We start from the raw sequence: 19,309 nt of genomic DNA, 5'->3' as shown, positions 1-19,309 counted from the left end.
CAAATACAAATATGTCTATGTGCTTAGTGACGTCAGTGCACGTAAAAAAGCTCCAGGAGGTCTAAATGAATCCAGAGCCACTTACTACGGCACCCCTCAAAGTCCATGTGCCGCTTTGTGGTGTTATACCCCAAGATTTACAATTTATTTCAAATCTTTGAGGAACTGAGCACTAGATCCCTTTGAGAAGGCATCAGTAAACTTATTGGAAGAAAGCGACATGTTCTTCCTTCGGAAATGCAAATCGATGGAGTTCTTTATAGCGGTGCCTCACTCGCTAATAAATTTAATGCCTATTTTTTAAATGTAGGAAATTCCACTTCATATACTCTTCCCTCAGCTGTAACATCTGTCGTTTCCTTTTTGTTTCCAGCGTGTCAGAGTCAATATTCTTATCTCCGACATCAGAAGATGAAATTCTCTCAATTATAAACTCAATACGCAATACATGCTCTCCTGGCCCAGAAGGCATTACTGCACTAGCCGTAAAAGCTGCTGCTACATTTATTACTTTTCCTCTCGTACATATCTGTAATCTAATGCTTCTTACAGGTGAATTCCCAGAAAAAATGAAATTCGCCCGTGTTACAGTAATTTTCAAAGGAGGCAATAAAAATGACCCCAGTAACTATTGTCCTATTTCCGTACTGCTTTTGTTTTCGAAAGTTGCAGAGCGAGTTATCTTCGTGAGGGTATACAAATTCCTTACAAATTATATTTTAATAATATAATTTGTAAGGAGCAGTATGGATTTCAGGCTGGAAAATCCACGCAGGCAGCTTTGCTCAAAATCAAAAATAGTTTGATTAATAATATTGATCATAAGCTTTTCACTGTTGGTGTATTTCTTGACTTTTCCAAAGCCTTCGATTCGGTTAAGTACGACATTCTCACAGGTCACTCACAGGTTACACCTCACAGGTTACACCTCACAGGTTACACCTCACAGGTTACACCTCACAGGTTACTGCAAAGCTACTTGCCCAATTGCACTCAGTACACACGACTAAACAATGCCGTATCTGAATCAGAAATAATAAACTTTGGTGTTCCTCAGGGATCCATACTGGGGCCCCTTCTTTTTATATTATATATCAATGACATAGTAAATATTTCAACTTAATCTAACATTGTTTTATACGCAGATGACGCGAACATTTTTTTTTTTCTGGTTTGGATCTTCGCGAACTAGAGCGTCGCTCCAACTCCTGTCTACATGAACTGATGCTTTGGCTTGCTGTGAATAAATTGAAATTGAATGTTAAAAAAACTAAATTCATATTGTTCCGTCCTAAAAATAAGCCTATAGATTATCCCATTCAACTCCAGTTTAACGATACCCTGATTGAATCTGTAACCTCCTGTAAATTCTTGGGCGTATTTTTCCGTAGTGACCTGGGCTGGAGTGACCATGTAAACCATGTTCGTCTGCAGGTAGCTCAATCAATTGGTGTGATCATTCGTATCAGACACCTGCTGCTCTTGCAAAAAATAGTTGTATTTTGCCTTAATCCTTTCTCAACTGGTATACTGTAATCTAATCTGGGGGACTTGCAACAAAACTTGTTCCGACAGACTATTTTCTTTGCAAAAAAGAGCTTTACGCGCTTGTTCCACAAACCCTTCAAACGGCGACCACTCATTTCACGTCCTACATATTCCTCCATTCCCTGTGTGCCATAAGTATTCTGTTGCCGTACTTATCTTTCATAAAATTAAGCAAGACATCACATCATTTAGAAATACATATGTGAACAGAAATACTGGGTACAGTCTGCGTGTTACCTCTCTTGTTTCCACTCGCGCCCGGACTAATTACGGCACCCAACATACAGATAACCAAATTAGTGTAGTATGTAAAGCCTATCCTTCAATAATTGATCATGCTATAAACAGTAAAACAATTTTTCAATTTAAAAAGAAAATGAAGTTCCTTTTTTTCACTTCTTAGAAATGCACCAAATCTGTGACTTTTAGTGCTTGTCTTATATTATTTTGTTTACATTTTGCGTCGCAAATTGTAGAATTACTGATGTATTGTCCTTGTTTACGATGTCATGGTTCTTATCTGATTTCTTAGAATGCCAAATATAATCTATGAGATTTTTTTCTTTTCTTTTATTGGTAATGTTTTGCTTTGTCTTGGTGAAACTGACCTTGACCTTGTCCATCCTTCTGCCATTGATGTGTGGCCCGGGGTAAGGCCTCGTCAGGAAGTATGCCACCAGCTTCTTCCTTTTGCCGCTTCCCGTGGGCATGTTCTGTGTACATGATTCATGTCCGAATATTATTATTATTATTATTAATATTATTATTATTATTATTATTATTATTATTATTATTATTACAATCTGGCCAAGTTGCAGATCACTTTATTTGAAAAGAAAAACCTACTAATTCTTAAGCAGATTGGTGTTGCTACTGCCAGTTAGAACTGTGGGGTACCTATTAGCTTGCAAGACGGCTGGTGGTCATTATCCCAGCTCAGTGAAAACAAAACATGCAGCAATACTACATAAATGCGGCTAGAGGCTTCTAAACGTTTACTGGCTTGCAAGAGCTTGTTTGGAGAAGTGTGTATGTATGGTGCTGCTTCCTTTTCAGGGTTACAACAACATTCTGGGCAAACTGGGAAAACGGGATCAGATTGTGGACATCCAGAATGCACTCAAAATGGCCGACACCAACCATGATAACAAGCTCACCTTTGATGAAGTTCGAAAGACCCTCAAAGCGTGAGTCTTGGATCACTCACTCGATAAAGTGACTGGCAGTTAATCCTTGGCTTCTCCGGTTTTCAATAGTGTATATTAGGATCTATGCGAATTGGTGGGGAAGTAAGAGGAGTTAACAAAAAAAAGTAACATTACTTGGCTTCTTCAGTTTTCAGTAGAGTATATATTAGAATCTATGCGAACTAGTAGGGAAGTAAGATGTAGTTATAAAAAAGAACATTAACAGTGCAAAGCAACAAGTGCAGTAACAGCTGCAAATTTTGCATGCTGTACATAGCGAGGAGTAAGGCTAGGCTTCTGTGAGGGCAAAAGGTGGTAGAGGCGCTCGTACAGTGCACTGTGCATGTTGTATGACAAAAAGTTGTGCTGATGCAGCGTATTGGCATTGTTGTGTTACTTGGTAAGCAACGGCTTAAATAGATGCCTCCACACTATGCAAGTGTATGAATGCGTAAAAATAGCAGAATAGGGTGACATTTCTTAGATAATGTGAACAAGCACCTCAAGGACATCTGGAAGGTCTGGCTAGAAGGTCCGGGAAGCCTGTGCAAATTAAAAAGAAAAAAAAAATATAGCACTTGTCCACTAGTTGCCATAGTGTGTACCTTTCTGAATTTCTTTGGGCTTGATAAGTAGGAAAGCCAAATAATAAGTTTCCAGTTGACTCATCGAGTATGATAAGGTGAAGAGATGGGAGCTTGCAAACATCTTTGTGAAGCAAATGGTGTGCACAAAAGAAAAGTTGCTTGAGCAAAAGTTCCGCATTTCTGTAGTGTCGTCCGGTAATTTCTCTTTTGTGCATGTGTGACAGGCTTCGCAGGTGTGTAGTAGCAAAGGGATTCTTCTCTATACTAGTGGCCTTCATTATCGCAGAATGCGGCATGCCCGATTTTACGTGACAGCTTAAGGCCCTCGTATCGCAGAAAACCTGGTGTCGTTGCCAGCAAATGCATCATTTGTGACCGAATAATCTGAGGGACCTTAAAAAGCAGTCAAAACAGTTCAGGGAAAGGTCTGAAAGAAGCCAGAGTTAGTGAGCAGGTTCCTGTAACATAGACAAACAACAATGTTGAAGAATAAATTGGGGTGGGTATTGAGGGTCAAACCCGCACCCTTTGGTTGCGAGACAAACAAGCTACTCATAGGCCACAAAGGCTCATTGGTTCAGACATTTTAGCAGGGGACCTAGTGAATATGTTTAGGTCTTTGAACTACTGGCATGTCTTGCAGACAAATACTGATGCTTATTGTAATTAGGAGTATGTTAAATGGCAGTTAGTAGCTATGTACAGAGTGGCATTGCCATCGAAAGCAAATGCTGTTGGGAATAAAAAAAAGAAAAAGGAAGGATTGTACAGGTCGAAGCAAGTCGTAGCCTGTTTCAGTTGCATGATAAGCAGGTGGTAGTGAACAACAAGCAGGAAAGGCGATCACGAGGTCAATTAATGTCATTCTGTTCCACTCTTAAAGGTACAGAACACTGGAATTTAAGTCTCAAATTTTTTCGCCACAATGGAAAGATTGATGTCTAAAATGTTCAATTCCATAGCGGTTTTGGTAGAAACGCTGCAGAAAATTTTTACCAAGACTTTTTTTAATAGTGCATGCGCCTGTTTTTATGTAGTCCGATGCTGGACTGGAAACCATGAGCAGCGACCGCGATGGCGACTGGTGATCAACAAAAAAGACGTACCGAAAACAAATGTAAATTTCACTCACCAGACAGTAATTAGACATTTTTTGCTTAGAGTGACGTCCTTTTCAGTTTCACACTCAAGGTTGTTACGGCACGATAATGCACGCCTCGTCGACGCAAGTTTTAGTGGACACTATCATCGCTTCATTTACGGAATTCCAAACACTGTGGCGCCATCTAGTGACAAAACCTGAAAGCATACCTCTCGCGGTGTGAAAGGAGGGTCAGTTTTTATTTAAGGATGCAGTGAAGAGAGTGCAAAATATTATAAATTATGACAAGCACTCCTAGAAGAAAAAAGAAAAGTGTGCACATGTGAAAATCAGCGATATTTTGCTGACATGTAATCACTTGGGGTACTACAGTGAAAGTAATAGGGTTTCTCTGCTAGATAGCGCCTCAGTTGTTTTTATGCGATTTGCAGTGGCAAATTAAAAGTGTAAAGCCTCTTTTCTTTGATATTGCAGTACTCATCCTGTACTATATGAGGTAAAATCTTTTCATCTCCACCATAATCTCATGACACATTTTGGCCAATGTTCTGTCCCTTTAAGGTGGAGCTTATGTGTCCTCTTAATTCTGAACCAGCCAATGTGAAAGGCAGCCACTCCTCATTATGCTAACCAACCTTTTTAAAACTTTGACATTTTGGAATGGGCAACCTGCTTAGTTTGTTATAACTACTTTATTTTCTTTTTTTGAAATGCACACAGGTTTGTTATGTGTGGGCGTGATTATTAAAGAGGACTAAAAACATCAAGTTCCCTTTTCTTGCTACTGTCAATGTTTTGTGTAACAGTAGTCGCTTTTTGGTATAGTAGTCCAGAATTCGGCTACTTTGGAGGGAATGACTTCCTTTTATGCATTATCAGGGAAAGAAAATGTACTAGTGCTAATAGATTTTTATTGATGTCGGTGAAAATTCTTATTAACCTGCATGTTTTACTTCATCTATGCCCCGCTTGCATACATATTATTGAGCACTTTTTACTCATCCTGCACTGGTGGGCTGATTTATTGGCCAAAGCAGATTCATTTTGATTGGAATGAAACATGAAAATTCTGCATGTAGGTAGTTTTTTAAGAACATAACATGGGGGTGGGGTACTACTTTGTATCAGAGTCGTGCACTGTGTGAAAATGCAGCATCAATCCCCACTTGCAGGCAGAACTTCAGCGACATGGAGATTGAGATGCTCTTCTCCAAGTACGATGTGGATGGCAACCGTGAGCTGAACGAGCAGGAAACGAAGGAGATGATGGCACACCTCGAGGGACAGAAGGTTTTACTCGACGAGGAGATACAACGCGAGAAGACCTCGGGCAATGACAGTGCTGGTGGTGGAGGCGGCAATGGTGGCGGTGGTGAGGGAGGTGTCTCTCCTGACGAATTCAACATGTGAGTTTTGTCGGTTTTTGTTTGCCAGCCGGCATGTCAAGCTACCTTTGTGTCTTAGCTGTTCTGACTCCATTCTTTCCTTAATGGGTCCCAAGTTTAGTCATCCCTGAAGGTCTGTTAAAGCCATGTGCTTGTCATTCCATCTTATGTTGCTTGCAAATGCATTGCTTGAGAAAGTAATCCTTGAAGAGCAAAGTATTGAGAGCCAGTGTTAAAGTGGGCTAAAATGTATGATAAGATGGTTTTATGGCAGTTCGAAGAACAAAAAGCTGGTGTGGTCAAAGGGCAGTTGAGGTAACGAGGCCATCTAGCATCACGTATGGTGCAGAAAAGTACTGCCCTTTAATGACATTTTCTTCTTTATAAACTCTGTTTCAGGCTTTATATATCTTTTTGTTTTTGAAATTTCTGAATTAATTTGGTCATTGAGTGCTGATTAGTGCTGGCAGAGATTTTTAAGTTTTTTTTGTGTGTGTGTGTGTTTATTTTTGTTTTGTAAATTATTTTTTTTCACCCAAAGTTTCAGTGCGAATTACTGACCACGAATTTGGCTTCCCTACCCCTCATCCTTTCAAATTCCTTAATGAGTTGCGCTGTTCTTAGGTGCCGATGTGGAGGCACGTTTGAAGTAGTGGCACTAACTGGAATCCCCAAGCTTTTTCCTATTCTTGACATAGGAATTGTACCGTGGTTATGTGGGACGTGCTGTGGAAGCATGGATTTAGGAATTGTACTGTGGTTATGTGGGACATGCTGTGGAAGCATGGATTTCGGCAGGTTGCTTAATTATTCACAGAATTGGGTACTTTCAGTCATATTGTTGCACGCATTTCATTGGTTTTAAAAACCAGTATTTTTCTTTCTTTTCACAACTGATATAAGTTCGCACTATTCAATTGGAGACTCTGACATCTCACAGTGATATAGTACACGTCTACAGGAACACATGTGTAAAGTAACAACCTTTTCAGGCCTTTTGAAATCAGGAAATTTTGTGTAACAGCTGATTGATAGGTTGCTTTTTGTTATGGAGGGAACATACGAAACTGTGTATTGACACCGCCGCAGTGGTGCAGTGGTAAGGGCACTCGACTACTGTGTCCAAGGATGCAGGATCGAATCCAGGCCGCAGCGGCCGTTTTTCGGTGGAGGCGAAAAGCCAGGCGCACGTGTGCCGTGCGATGTCAGTACACATTTAAGAACCCCAGGTGGTCGAAATTTCCGGAGTCCTCCACTATGGCGTCTCTCATAGTCTGAGTCGCTTTCGGACGTTAAACCCCACAAACCGACTAAACCGGGTATTGAATGCGGTCGTAGTCAAGTGGTTTACTGTATTGTTTAAGGTTAGAATATTTTGAGTTAAGCTGGTTAGGTTTCTGACCGATGTGACCCATTATTTAATGTCCTCTGCATGGCATCCTGATGTAATCACTTATCTTTCTACATGATTGAATGCTATACAGTCGAACCTCGCTATAACGAACACGGATATAGCGAATTATCGGATAAAACGAACTAAAAGCCTTTGCGGAAGCCTTTGTCAGGCTCTGTAGCCTTTAGCTTTCGCTCCGGCTTTCTGTAATAGAAAGGAACAAATAAAGAAAGAAAGAAAGAAAGAAAGAAAGAAAGAAAGAAAGAAAGAAAGAAAGAAAGAAAGAAAGAAAATCAAAGTTTGGTTGGTCTATGGGTAATTTCTATGGGAGTTCTTTCTGTATAACGAAAGAAAAATTTCAAAATTTGACGCTAGATCGGTTATAACAAAGCAGTTTTTTGCATTAAAATGGCAAAACATGCTCAAAGGAGCCGGAAAAAACATCAAGAAACACAATTTTTTAATCAGTCGAGTCGCCTGCCGAAGCGTTTTAAATCGCTCGCACGTTCGCGTGCCGCGTCATTTAGCGGTGGCAACAAAAACTACCGCCAACGGTTTATGGCCTCTGAGATCACACACCCACGTGCGGTGATCGTGGAGGTTATGAACGGCCATGGCCGGATTCGAGCGCCACCGCCGAAGTTTGTTTAAATCGCCCGCGCGTTTGCGTGCCGTGGCATCTAGCGGCGGCGGCAAACTGACGGCCCATAGTCTTCGAGATGACACCTCCGTGCGCGGTGATCTCGGGGTGAACGGCCATGGCCAGGCTCGAGCGTCGCCACCGCCTCCGCCGCTGCTCCTCGAGTTCGGCCATGCAACGGCTGGCAGGCATGTGGCTGGCATGCCATCACCATTGCCTCATCATAGCGTGAGCCCCTGCCATGCCTCTGCCACTGTGACCTACCCGTGCACGTGCGCTACACTCCCCGAGTCCGTTGGCTGTGTCACGCAAATTGTGTGCAGAGTTCACATCCCTTCTTAGTATTCATTTTTGCTCTCCAACGCAGAATGAAAGGCGAGATTTCATGCTTATACCAAGCTTTTAATTTTTAAAAAATTGTGCGTTTTCGCACCTTTGTGTTGTCCATATTAGTGCGCATTTTGTTTCGTTTTATTAGCAAATTTACAGGAATTTGGACGTGCACTTTTATATCGAGTATCGGATATAACTAACTAATTTTCGCACCTCATACTAATTTGTTATAACGAGGTTCGACTGTCGTGTGATACTCAACTTGAAGTTGGTTGGTACACTTGCAGTATACATGTGCAGTTAAACTTTGGTTGCTCAAAATAAGTTTGGATATGAAATTTTGTTGGATTTCTTGGATTTCTTGCTGGGCAAAAATTTGCAATATATTATAAATTGTAGTGGTTAATTGAGACTGTCAGGCTGCTGTTGGCTGAAGGATTTGTTAACCTTACCTTCACATCTAAACCTGGATGTGCACCTAACTCCTAACCAACCAAACCAAACCTAACCTAGCCTAACCAATATTCTGGTAATCAGCAATGATGCCATATATGAAAAACTCATGCAGGCTTCCTCTGATAGGAGAATGTTGATCAAGCAGAGTAGTAGTTGTTCACTAATAAAATGGTTAAACATTGGCCACACATTGCTGAACACTGTTGCTTAGTTGAGTGTAATGATGGAAGGTTCAAAGGGCTGCGTTCTATTGATTTAGTTACATGAAAGACATTAGGTGCTGTTAGAGTATAATATTGGAAAACGCCATGTTAATGACTGCTTAATCGTGTGGCATATAACTAAAGCTGAAGTTTATAGTGTGAGCCATGTTTTATGCCTAGTACTTATTTCTTTTCTATTCTTTTTTATAATTCATGAACCTATTTCACTTGAACATTGCTCACAGACTGAAATACTAGTGCAAAATACTAGTAAGTTTTACTATATTATCTGGGCTTTCCCACTTAGGGGCCAAAAATTAAACCAGAAATTGGCGCTCAAGTTTGAACTAGTATTTCGTTGGTAGTGTTTTTTTAGTTAGCAGTGATAGCCCTGGTTCAAAGTATTGACCTGTATATATCTCTCATTGATCCAGTGCTCACCTGTAATATGAAAACTTTGAGGCTATTATCAAAAGATTTGAAATGAGGGCAGAAAAGCAAGTAGAGGTGAGAGTTAAGAGGTTGAAAGCGAGCAGAATGGATTAGAGAGCACTCCAGCACACCTTGTTTAGACAAACACACTTAGATTGGGCTTGTAATATGGAACAGCTAGCGAATGGTCTGCTGGGATAACAGATTGGATTTCAAGGTAAGAAAACCTCTGGGAGGGGATATCTGCAGCTGGCGGAGGAAATGGATGGCTGGAGGCCAGTGGGGGAGGCCTTTGTCCAGCAGTGCATACAACCTGGCTGATGATGTCAATGGTGATGGCAACAGTGGTTCTGGCTGAGGTCATGTCAGAATGTGCCCCCTAGTAGTCCAACCACTCCTTATAAAAGCAGAGCCAGTCTCTGCCGCAGACACCATATTGCTGGAATCTGCCTTTTTTACAAGACGTGGTGCCCTCTGAGAGTGGTTGAAAATTCGTCTGCTACTGGTTGAAAACATCCTTGGGAGACGCAGTGGCCTGCGAAATGGCGATGTGGGTTCTCGATAGCTACCGCCATCTGTCGCATACGGCTGCCACGAATATGAACTGCGCATGGCCCCCGAGATCAGCTTCAGCTGCGCCGATCGCGGAGGCCAAGTACTGCGCATGCGTAGCTGGGGCTGGTGGTTCGTTTTCAACCAGAGGGAGAGACGCGCATGCGCATAGCGGCCTTGTGAAAAAGGTGGATTGCAGGGTGCCCAGAAGACTCTTGACTGGACCCAACTGAAAATATAATTTAAGAGTACGCTTTATTGGGCGAGTTGGAAGTAGTTTATATTGTGGAATACAGTGAAAGCTCGTTAATTTGAACCTCGATAATTCGAATTTTCGGATAATTTGAACTACACTGCTTGGTCCGGCCAAGTTCTATAGAGGTCTGTATAGAAAAAAGCCCGTTAATTCAAACGCGAGTCACTTCTGCTACGAATAATTTGAACTGCACGGCGCCACACCTGGGTGGCCTGGCACCCAGCACATGGGCAAATAAACGTCCCCATTATAGGGCGGCAGAGTTAAGATGTGCGCGTCCAAAACGAGGACAAACATAAAAAAAGGTAAAATATTTGAAGAGCGGGTAAAGCCTAACTCATGACCGGCGCAGCGGCCGGCGGCACCAGAGGGTAGGGGTGGCGGCTGTGGTGGCTGCTTGCTATCTGTTCCGCGTGATCTCCGAGACTTGACCCTTGTTAATTCAGAAATACGCATAAGTATTTCTGTCAGCGCGGCTCCAGCCAATGCCCGTGTAAGTGGATGAGCGCTACGGTTCTTACACCGGTTAGACTGCATCCGGTTATGATTGCGTGGTACTGTAAGCGATCATCAAAATGGCACTCCTCAAAACTTGACTGCGCACATGTGACACGTTGGCAGTTGACCGCACACCTCTGACGTGCGTGCAACGGCAAGTGTAACGAAACACAAATGGCCTCAGCCAACAGTATACCTTAATAAGCCGACTACGTTTCAGTTTTGCTTTTTTGAGGTTCGCGCCGTCCGTGCCAGCGGCACTCATTGGCCGCGCAGCACCCAGCTAACCGGTTGCAGTTGTGCTGTGTTTCGGATAGTGGGTTTTTTACGCACTTTCATCACAGTTCTGCTGCTTCTCCCAAAATGCGCGCTCGAAACACGCTCGAAATGCACATTGCGCAGTGAAGCCTCACATGCAATGCAGGCTGCTTGTGAAGGGGCACTCCCGCAACCTGGTCGCACCCTAAAGGATGAGTGCCGGCGAGGAGTCAGGGCCGCTGGAACTGTGCCAATTCCCTCTCTCCCCCTGCCCCCAATCACTAGAGCTAACCTCATAATTACACGCACCGGTTATCGCTAGGCAACAAGGAATGAGCTGTGAACTGCGACACAGGGGACGCGAAACAGAGGGAAGCACTAATGGCTTGCGCTTTTTTTTTTTAAACTTCTCAGCGGCAAAACTGGAGGTTGAGTTCACTATGCGTTTGGGTTCATTACGCGAGTGAATATGGTAAATTTACCATAATGCAAATGGTTCTTGTCAAGTTTTTTGAGGCAGTTCAATAATTCGAGCATTGGATAATTCAAACTTTTTTTCGGTCCCCTGAATTTCAAATTAACAGGCTCTTACTGTAGCACAAAAGAGACAAAAAGGCGCATCAATATCGAGCTGAAAGGGTACGAAAATTCCTTTGCTGGGAAAAAAATCCCCTTCTAACCTTGTGCTGCACTGCCGTGAATGCAAAGATCTTAATTGTGACCCTTGCCTGCCTGACTTGCATAATACAACACTCCATTGCTACAGCAACAGCTAGACAGGCAGGGAAATTTTCAAAACTTACTGCATAGCTAAGAACCCGGACACGTGTGTGGCGAAACCGTCCGTTGCGTTACAGGCAAATGAGATAGCCTTCATAGATAAGGGCCTTTCATTGCAGCATAATCTTTGATGTTTTGTCTTTGGTTTCACGCGGTTTCACCATATATAGTTCCTGTGTTTTCAAATAAACCTTCAGTTGTTGTACAGCGCCCGTGTCATCTTCTCTTTCCTCGGTCCTTTGTCTCTTTTGCGCTATTCCACAGTACCAACTGGAAATACAAGCTGGCCGTTTTTGGACCAACTGGTAGCTTTGTCTGAATTTGCTCGGCACTTGTTTCCTGAAGCTTTATAATGCTCTGTTAACCTGCACCTCGTCCTGAGTGAAATCATTTTACCTCTAACTTTTCTTCATTGGAAAGTACTAACCACTTCTGCTGCCAACTCATGTGGGTGTCGACGCCACTTGTATCCCATGATGTGATGAACTGCTTTCTAGTAGCGCTAGGTACAAACTTAACGGCTGTCTTCTGGTCATGCAGCTGGAACTTGACAGTTTCCAAATAGCATGTATTGACACCTCTTGAACTACTTCAGTTAGACATTTACCTGCGTTAGGTATGTTCAGTATGAGGTACCGTAGATTTAAGTTGTAAATTTCACTTGTTTCCTGTTGAAGCCATTTAATTTTCCAGCTGAACATTATCATCCGGGTATCATTTGACAGTGGCACTTGCTAAGTTGCATGCGCAATAGTGTTGACTTGATGTAACTGAGGATGAGGACTCATTTGGTGAATCTCTGCAGTCTGACCCGGCGTGTGGACCGTATGGAGCATTCCATTGGCAGCATTGTGTCCAAGATTGATGCGGTGCTGGTCAAAATGGAAGCCATGGAGAAAGCAAAAGCCAGTCGGCGGGACAACATGAGCAAGATCCTTGACACCATTTCAGAGGTTAGTTGGACAAATGTACTTGTATTCAGTCATCACTTGAGACATTGTTTTGTATAGAAAACAATTACATCTTGCCTTCTGATAGAGGAGAGGTTTATTGATTGGTTTTTGTACTGACATTGAGCAGAAAGGCGGAAGTCTTCAGTGCTTTATTTGTGTTGTCTTGTTTTGGGAAAAGAAATTATTTTTATTTTTGGGAACCTTCTGATAGACAATTCCTTCAGCTTTCAGAAAATATGTTACACTTTGATATTCGTGACTTCAAAATTGCTTTTTTTTTTTTACTCCTTTTTTTGTTGGAACGTTGAGTGGTAAGACTGGAGTTTTCAGAGGCTTTATCTTTATTTTTCTCAAGACAGCATTTTTTTTAGGTTAGTGCACCTTTTGTTATGGAATTATAGAGCATAAGCAAACAAATTTTTCTGCAGTTTTCAGTCAATGCATTTTACATGAGCAGGACAGAAATAAATAGTAACTGTCTGGCGACTTTATCACCTAAGAAAGAAATAAAGAAAGCATAATAAATCTATTTTTTGCCTAATATAAGTAATCCTGGTCATGGGTTTTTAACATACCTGTTTGTACTCTCATACAGAATTTCAGGACTTTGCGTTTAGTAGATTTTAAGAAAAAGTATATGAGTGGGAAAAACAAGAATTTAGGGAACACCTAATTGAATTACATGCTGAGAGTGCGCAGCTGCTGACACCAAGCCTGCTGTCGCACTCAGCTGTGTCATGTGATCAGTGCACTTGGCCATGTCACGTGGTCTCATGATGTCACACACCCCAGTGACTATTCAGCTCTCACCCACATCATTTTGACCCTGTGGCGTTGTTACATTCTTGACCAATCAGCTAACTTTATGTGTAACCATGCCAGGTTTTTTCTGTGACAACGTTTTTTTAGTGCTGACACATTTAGTGTAAACAATACCTACTCGATATTATAATCAAGTTTTGAGCTCTGATGCAAGCTGCATCTGTTGGGAACATTTTTTTGGCTTTAGCTTTTAGCACAACTGCTTTACAGCCAGTCTTTGAAAGTCAATTTCAAAGCCTCACTCCACCTGAAAGCAAGTTTTCAAAGCTCCGTCTTTTGCTGGAGCCTGATAAGGATGATTTTGTTAGTGCTTTTTACTACTGGCGCATTTTAAAAGATTGTACTGAAGCATTTGCGCACTGCCAGCCAACTAGCTTCTAGATGGACTACTTTTTGATACTTTCATTTCTGTACGGGATGATACTGTGGCCATTATATTCTGCTTGCTTTGCCTTTTACATATTTTTGGGCTTGCCACTGGTGGAAGTGCTGACCTGCTGTGTGGACTGTGGTGTCATATTGGTGACTATAGTCTATGGCTTCATTACTTGACAATGCAGAATGAAGGATTGGATGAGAAGGGAAAGCGTCAGCAGATGGAGAAACTGGTCCGCGAAGAGCTCCAGCATTGGGACTCCGATGCCTCACTGCACACCCCGCGAAGGGTGAATATTGCTTCTACTCGTCTTTTGGGAGTATGCTAATGTTACCTTAGTGGATGAGAAAGAGGATGTCAACAACTTGAAAAATCACTAGCCTTGTCGCTGCATCCTTCAGACTTTGTAAAAGGCCGAAGATGAGGATGCTGTCCTTCCATCAACTGCTGTGCACAGCTCAGACTTCCATGAAACACTCAAACTTCCATGTGCTGCATAGATACCAGTTCTAAAACCTGTCAAAATCACTTTCCATGGGGCTGTCAGTATGAAACAAGTTAAGCATATTAGGTTCACTGAACAGCTTGTCAGCGTTTTCATTGCCTTAGAATTTGTTGCAGAAGTTTGTAGTCCGGTTTTGATGATGCTGTTGACAACTTCCTGCATACCTTCTTCAGAAGCCATAGCGTGAGGCAGTATTTCGCTGCCTGTTAGGTTTGCATTGAGGTTTTGCACGTGTGCTCTCAAATCCAAGCACTGATAAGCAGCTACCGTGAGTGGCATTTGCTTGCATATCGAAGCTGATTGCACGTAGGAACTGATTGCGCTGGATTAGCATGGCAGAAATGTCGCTCGGGGTTTTGGTTCTCGTGTTCTTTATTCTTTGAGAGCCACATTAGACCTGCTGGGTTCTAACAGCTGATCTTGAAAAATAATATAGAATCCACGTCCATAGATTTGTGCAGAATTTCAGCTTTCAGACTATAGCCCAGGAATTATCGTAATAAAATCCCACTAAGGAAGGGCAGTAGGCAAGAAGACACAATCTTTACAGTGCTATTCAGCTGTTTATAGTAGGCTTTCAGAAACCTAGATTGGGAACAGTTGGGGAAAAGAGTTGATGGAAAATACCTTAGTAATCTGTCGTTTTTCGATGAAATTGCCTTGCCTTGCTGAGTAACCCGGGGGAAGAATTGCAGAGCATAATTGAAACCCAGACAAGCAAATCAGAACGGTGGGTCTAATGTGCAGAAAACTATATACCATTGTTCAAGAACCTTGGAAGGAAACAGCAATTTACGATAGGCAGTGAGGCACTGGAAGTGGTAAAGGAATCTACTTAGGGCAAATAGTGATAGGGACGACATCAGTGAAATAATGACAAGAATAAAAATGGGTGTAGCACATTAGACACATACTTTCAGATCATGAATGGCGGTTTATCTGTTTTCCTCAAGAGAAAAGTATATACTAACTGTGTCTTACCAGTGCTCCCCCATGGGCAGAAATGGGGAAGCTAACGGAAAGGGTTCTACCTAAATTGAGGACACCACAATGAGCTACGGCAAAGAAAATTGATAGGTATAATGTTAAGAGGCACGAATATAGCAGGGTGGGTCAGGACACGAAGGCTAATGATAGTCTAGCCAAAATTAACATTAAGAGCAAACATAGGCAGGACATGTATGTGAAGGCAAGATAGCTGACAGTCGTTGAGGGTAACGAACTGGATTTCGAGAGAAGGTGAGCGTAGCAGGCGATGGCTGAAAATTAGGGTGGCGGATGAAATTTAGATTAGAAATGTGTAGGGATAAGGTGGTAGCAGCTGGCACAGGACAAGGCTAATTGAAGAGATAACAGAGAGATCTTTGTCCTGCAGTGGATGTAGTCAAGCTAAAGATGATTATTATTTCTAGTAATCCTGCAATTCACTGCCTTCCATGCATTAACTTTGAGTCTCTGTAAACAAATTTTATTTCTGTGGCACTTTGAGCTGTGTGTAGGTGAGCCTGAAGGAATCTGTTTATTTGGCTCACATATTGGCTGATTTGGCTACCAGTTTTAAGGGTCATACAGGTCACATAGTGGACATGATGTTGAACAGTGGCACATAGTGTGAGCAGTGAACATAGAGCACTCTACTTGCAACTGCATGAAGGGCCATGTAGGTTAGCTGTTTAAGATGGTGATGTATCCAAAGCCTAACATTTGAGTAGTGTTTGTGGCATTCTACTTAAAACACTGTAGGTGCCTTATTTCAGTTGGTGTTTTCTTCTTTAAAATTGTGCGTTAGATATTTAGAATAACATGAATCAGTGCATGGTATTTACCTACAACTGTTGAATAATTTATAATTTAATTTCCTTCTCTGATCTTGTTTCAGTTTCATCATCTGAGAGATGACTGTGATGTGCATATGATGTTTAGGTCATATGAGGCACGAAAAAACTGTGACGTAATCGCTGATGCGTTAAACCTGCTTATAACGAAATCACAAAATGTCCGCGATATTTAATTACATCGTAGTTTTCGTTATTTACAGTTGTCGCATGAAGACTCAGAATTATAATGCACAACAAAAATCAGATTAAGAATTGATTGTAAGGAAAATTGCCTTAAAAGTGTTTTACAGTAAATCAGAATTATTCGAAGTTATAAAAGCGACAAAACATTTTGCGATCGTGCTGAGTGCGTGGCGTGACTGTGGCAGCAGCCTCTGCCTCAACTTACACGACGCGTCTACGACGGGGTGGAGGAGAAATCAGACTTATGGAGAATGCGAACGGGTTCGCGCCACCACTACAGTGGCTAGAATACTGAAGTGTGACTACCACCAAGCGGTGCCTATGGGGAGCGTTGAAGCCATCTGGTGATGCCTTCTCTAAATGGCACGCTCTCCTGCTTACACGTCAGGTTGGCGCATGAAAAGCATGCTTTAACCCTGGACTGCGTTCATGATGCAGGCGTCTTGCATTGTTTTTTTGGTACAAATTCTGCCTGAGGGTGCATGATGAGCCGGTGACGAAGTCATTGTTTTATATACACTGTTACAAAAGTGAGTACAAATCGTGCTAGGAAGAGTTGTTCCGTGTGCTGAAAATATTGAAAGGTACAACGCTGCCGTCTGCGAGCTGTTTCAGAAAAAACATAGTCCAAAGTCACCTTTGGCATATTATTTACGGCGACACTGTGAATGCTGAGAGAACAATCGAGGGCGGTCCTTCTGCATGGCGCGTTCTGGGCCATTTTTCTGATTGTGCCTTGTAATACATGTGTCAAAGGCCATTCCAAGGAAAATAATCATAAGGTGAGGCTGTGTCCATCGCGCCAGCACGGCCAGAAAAGCGACGACATATAACGATAAAGGTGCTGCGGCTGCTGCCATGTGAGGATTCTGATGACGCGACGGCCAGTTCTGAGCATTGACTTGCTTTTATCAGGCATGCATGCATGAACTTTTCCATCTCGTCATAAAGGTGGGCAATTCGTGAAATCAGTGGGATGACACTGAACATGGCATGCAGTACGTGCCTACATGCGGATCTGAATCTCCTGTACACCGATTGGGAAATGTGTTGTTCACAATCTAACAGCTTAACATGGCAAATGTTTCGCGTGGTCGAGTTAAACTATTGAAGAAACCTGGCGATGGCCTTGCATTCTGAAGTAGTTAATATATATGCACCTGTGTTCAGAGGCAGGCTTTGTTGAAGTGTTCACATGAAATCTTGCTTGACAGCATCGAACGTGAACACGAAATGAGTGCAGCTATAGAATTTCATTTAAGCATGGCCTAAAAGCTTCTCGATTCCCGGAATTTCCCTTGTTAATTATAATTGATGCTTCTGAAGAAATGAAACAAAATAAAAACAAGTGACTTTAATTTAAAAATTTGTTCTATGCTTCAGTTGATGCTAATCAATTATGGAATGAAATTTACTTCTGCAGCAGAGGTGTTTTTTTTTTTTTTCTTGGCTCACAGGAAAAAAACAGCCAAATTAAACAGCTTAGACAAAACTGACAGAGAAGCAAGACAATAATTCCACAAACAAAATTACAACTATATTCTCAAATTGTAATTCTTAAGCTGCTCACCTAGCAATTCGGAAAAAAACAAAATTCACAGTGAAAAAACAAAAATTCAGCGGCATTTTACGTCTGCTAGGCACGCATACATGCAATGCTTATAGCCCATGTTTATGAAAGTATTGCTTCCTTTAGCTTTATTCTACCATGCCTTGTCACATTTAGCTAAGTACTTAAAGGGCTCCTTGAGTTCTCATTAAGGTTAAGGAGGCCTGATTAAGGTCTTTAGCGCAGCTGTGTCGTAGAAGATGAAGCCAACAACATTGAAAGTGCAGCTTAAAAGACTGGCAGCTTAGCTCGAGAAAGAAACTGGGTATTGAGATTACGCAGTGGTCTAGCGCTGTGCCAGCAAAGCTAACCCCTTTTTTCTTCAGCCTGTGTCCACAACTTACTGGCGGCAAGTTTTTCTTGTAGTGATTACTGGAAGGAGGTTTCACAGCCACACCGACAAATTCCCGCTTATAATGTGAGTGGTAATTCTTCCTCTTAAAGAAGACCATTTTACAGAATTATAAACTTACATCGGCATGACACAGATAGTTAGCAAATAAATAATAATGCCGTGTAAAAGTGGAAGTCACAGTAAGAGCAGAAAGTATCCATCGGATCTCGAAGGGATGCCTCAAACGCAGCCGATTAACTGCTCGGTGAACAGACGACACGCAGTGAGTGGACATGTAAGCGGGTGTCAATGCCCCCTGGATCTCCCCGTTCAGCGCATCGCGCAATGGCTTCAGAGCTGGTAGCGCGGTCAACACACTTCTATTCTAGCCACTGTACCGCCACCGAGCGAGGAGGCGCCTGCGTCTTCCCACATGTTTCCGCTCGCCCATTGCCGTTTCCCCGGGAAACCGACTCTGCCTCAAGTCGCTGGCATGCCATGGTCGTGCTCTGTTGTTCCCACTACTGACGTGCAGGAGCCGCGAGCAACTGCGTGGCAGCGATGGACGCATGCTGTTTGCGGGCCTGTGTTTTTTTCTTTGTTCTGTTAATTTTTGCTGCTTTTAAGCATGAACTATTGTAGTGCTGCATTCTAAAAGCAAAACCAGCAGAGACTGCAGCTTTTGCCATGTAGATACACTGTCGGCGCTGAAGTGTGGCGCGTTAATTGTGTCAACTGCGGTCATTCGTTGCTATCGTAGACATTCCTCTCATGTTGGTTCATGTTTTATCACCCTGAAACTTGTGAGGTTCTGCCAAACTTCCAGTATCAGCACTAGCTAAGAGATAGTCGGTGCTTCAAGTTCATTATATCAAGGTCAACCGCCACAACATGTTCGCTACATGGAGTTTTCAAATGCATGCACTTCAAGAAAGGCAACTTCATAATATCGAAGAATTTGCTACATGGAGGTTCATTATATAGAGGCTTGATTTAAGGGCTGCAGTGACAATAAACACTGTACTAGCAATTGTATTACCATTTTTCGCATGCTACATTTGACCTAAACACCGACGGCT

At 42.3% G+C, this 19,309-nt stretch overlaps 1 protein-coding gene across 1 annotated transcript in view; it reads left to right on the top strand.

Annotated features, from left to right (window-relative positions):
• Window positions 1–19,309, top strand: part of LOC146201489 (polycystin-2-like) — a 51,419-nt gene that overhangs the window by 23,767 nt on the left and 8,343 nt on the right. The window contains exons 12-15 of the mRNA XM_084587611.1: window positions 2,605–2,735; window positions 5,597–5,830; window positions 12,416–12,563; window positions 13,946–14,050. Of these exons, the coding sequence (XP_084443737.1) occupies window positions 2,605–2,735; window positions 5,597–5,830; window positions 12,416–12,563; window positions 13,946–14,050 (618 nt within the window). The remainder of the gene's footprint in view (window positions 1–2,604; window positions 2,736–5,596; window positions 5,831–12,415; window positions 12,564–13,945; window positions 14,051–19,309) is intronic.

The sequence above is a fragment of the Amblyomma maculatum genome, chromosome 1 (genome assembly GCF_055883805.1).
Source record: "Amblyomma maculatum isolate TAMU_Amacu chromosome 1, ASM5588380v1, whole genome shotgun sequence".
Lineage (NCBI taxonomy): Eukaryota > Metazoa > Arthropoda > Arachnida > Ixodida > Ixodidae > Amblyomma > Amblyomma maculatum.
Note: the sequence above shows the minus strand (reverse complement) of the source record. Positions and strands in the feature narration are given on the sequence as shown.